At 46.5% G+C, this 2,500-nt stretch overlaps 1 protein-coding gene across 1 annotated transcript in view; it reads left to right on the forward strand.

Moving 5' to 3' along the window:
- Nucleotides 1-2,500, forward strand: part of grid2 (glutamate receptor, ionotropic, delta 2) — a gene marked incomplete at both ends in the record, with an annotated part of 302,816 nt that overhangs the window by 263,068 nt on the left and 37,248 nt on the right. Inside the window, one exon of the mRNA XM_083673951.1 lies at nucleotides 774-969. Coding sequence (XP_083530077.1) covers nucleotides 774-969 — 196 coding nt within the window. The remainder of the gene's footprint in view (nucleotides 1-773; nucleotides 970-2,500) is intronic.

The following is a 2,500-nucleotide window of genomic DNA, read 5'->3' on the forward strand; positions in this document are numbered from 1 at the left end:
CACTTGGTTTGTTCTTAATTGGATTCTAGTTATATGAACCCGTAACTGCTGACAAAACTACATTTGGTGCTCTGTGTTTTGTTTGTGTGTGTGTGTTTGTGTGTGTGTGTGTGTGTGTGTGTGTGTGTGTGTGTGTGTGTGTGTGTGTGTGAGAGAGAGAGTGTGTGTATGCGTGCGTGCGTGCGTGTGCTGTTCTCATGTCTACAGTTACAATAAAAATATCTACAGTTGCAATAGAAACCAATATAATTGGTTCTATTCCATCTATCTCTTCCATCCATCCATCTATCCATCTACCTACCTACCTATCTATCTATCTATCTATCTATCTATCTATCTATCTATCTATCCATCCATCCATCCATCCATCCATCCATCCAAACATCCATCCTTCTCCTCTAACCCCCTCCTCTCCCCTCCTCTCCTCTCCTCTCCTCTCCTCTAACCCCCTCCTCTCCTCTCCTGTTACTGGCACCATATCAAGGTGCCAACCACTGCCGTTGTGCCCTTGAGCAAGGCACTTAACCCCTAACTGCTCCAGGGGCGCCGGAATATGGCTGACCCTGTGCCCAGAGCTCTGTTCTCCCTTGGGGGTGTGCACGTGTGTCGTCTCGGAGGGGGGGGGTGCAGTGCGTGTGTGTTGTCTCGGGAGGGGGGGGGGGGGGGTGGTATGTGCAAAAATTACCACATTCCAACAATTGATGAGAATTGATTGCATTGCCAATAAACAGTTTTTGTCTAAGTCTTTGTTGTCTTTTGTCCTGTGCCCCCAGGTCTCTCCAGGACCTGTCCAAGCAGACAGAGCTTCCCTATGGGACAGTTCTGGACTCGGCCGTGTACGATCAGGTCCGCAGCAAGGCCATGAACCCCTTCGAGAGGGAGCCCATGTACTCCCAGATGTGGAGGATGATCAACCGCACCGGAGGGGGGGACAACAATGTGGAGGAGTCCAAGGAGGGCATCCGCAAGGTACCGGACAATGTTACAGATTTATTTGATTTGATTTATTTAGAATTTGCACACACACAATAACAAATGAAAGACCAAATGAAAGGAAAAGGCAAATTGTGCAGGGGAGGTTAAGAATCCCAGTAGGACTTGTCGAGAAGCCTAATTAGGTTCTTATTATTTAATATGTATGTATTTATTTATTGATGTGTTTATTTGAGTAGGGACAGATGAAATAACATATTCACATGTCGACATTTCAACAAGCCAGATGCATTGCAACACAACAGGTTAGCTGGCGCCAATTAGAATGAACAAAAAAAGAAACAGAAGATATTTGGGAGGTATCTTCACTCTACCAGTCGTATCTGATCTCCACCTCACCCCCTCTCTTTCTCTCTCTTTCTCTCTCTGTCTATCTTACCTCGCATCTCTTTCATTGGAATTCTCCCCGAATGCTGATTGTGCTCTTTGCATGGTTTAGCTCTTCATCTCCTGGATAATTACGTACAGTGCCACCACAAGTAGCTGGTTAATACCTCATTTAAACACAAAATACTGTACTTCTATAAATATTTACTGAAGCCCTGAAGTTTATTGTGTCTTTGAAAAGATGCCAGCTTGGAAGCACCAATTAAAGAGCGGTGGTAAATGAATGATGAACTATGTGTTTTCATCTCCTGGTTTGAGCTGAATAGCTAATTACCGCTTGTTGCATTTCATGAATTAATCAGCGCTCGGCAGAGGTGATCAGGGTCCCAGGTGTTGTTGGAAGTGTGCCGTGACACAGTGACACCTTCAGAATGACAGATTTGAGCGCTACTGTGAAGCTTCAAGTTGACAGACAAATTCATACTACTGTACAGAGCTCTCTCTCTCTGTCTCTGTGTGTTTGTCTCTCTCTCTCTCTCTCTCTCTCTCTCTCCCTCCCTCTCTCTGTCTCTGTCTGTCTCTCTCCGTCTCTCTCTCTCTGTGTCTCTTTCTGTCTCTGTCTCTCTCTCTCTCTTTCTCTCTCTGTCTCTTTCTGTCTCTGTCTCTCTCTCTCTCTCTCTCTCTCTCTCTGTCTCTTTCTGTCTCTGTCTCTCTCTCTCTCTCTGTCTCTGTGTGTTTGTCTCTCTCTCTCTCTCTCTCTCTCTCTCTCTCTCTCTCCCTCCCTCTCTCTGTCTCTGTCTGTCTCTCTCTGTCTCTCTCTCTCTCTGTCTCTTTCTGTCTCTCTCTCTCTCTCTCTCTGTCTCTCTCTCTCTCTCTCTGTCTCTCTCTCTCTCTGTCTCTTTCTGTCTCTGTCTCTCTCTCTCTCTCTCTCTCTCTCTCCCTCCCTCTCTCCCTCCCTCTCTCTGTCTCTGTCTGTCTCTCTCCGTCTCTCTCTCTCTCTGTCTCTGTCTGTCTCTCTCCATCTCTAATTTCTGTCTGTCTCTCTCTCTTTATCTTTCTCTCTCTGTCTGTCTCTCTCTCTCTCTCGCTCTCTCTCTCTCTCTCTCAAACACACACACCACGTAGCCTAAGGCTCTGCAGCTCCCTCTGGTGGTGGCTACTGTCTGACTCCCTCTGATGT

The sequence above is a fragment of the Argentina silus genome, assembly GCF_951799395.1.
Source record: "Argentina silus genome assembly, chromosome: 7".
Lineage (NCBI taxonomy): Eukaryota > Metazoa > Chordata > Actinopteri > Argentiniformes > Argentinidae > Argentina > Argentina silus.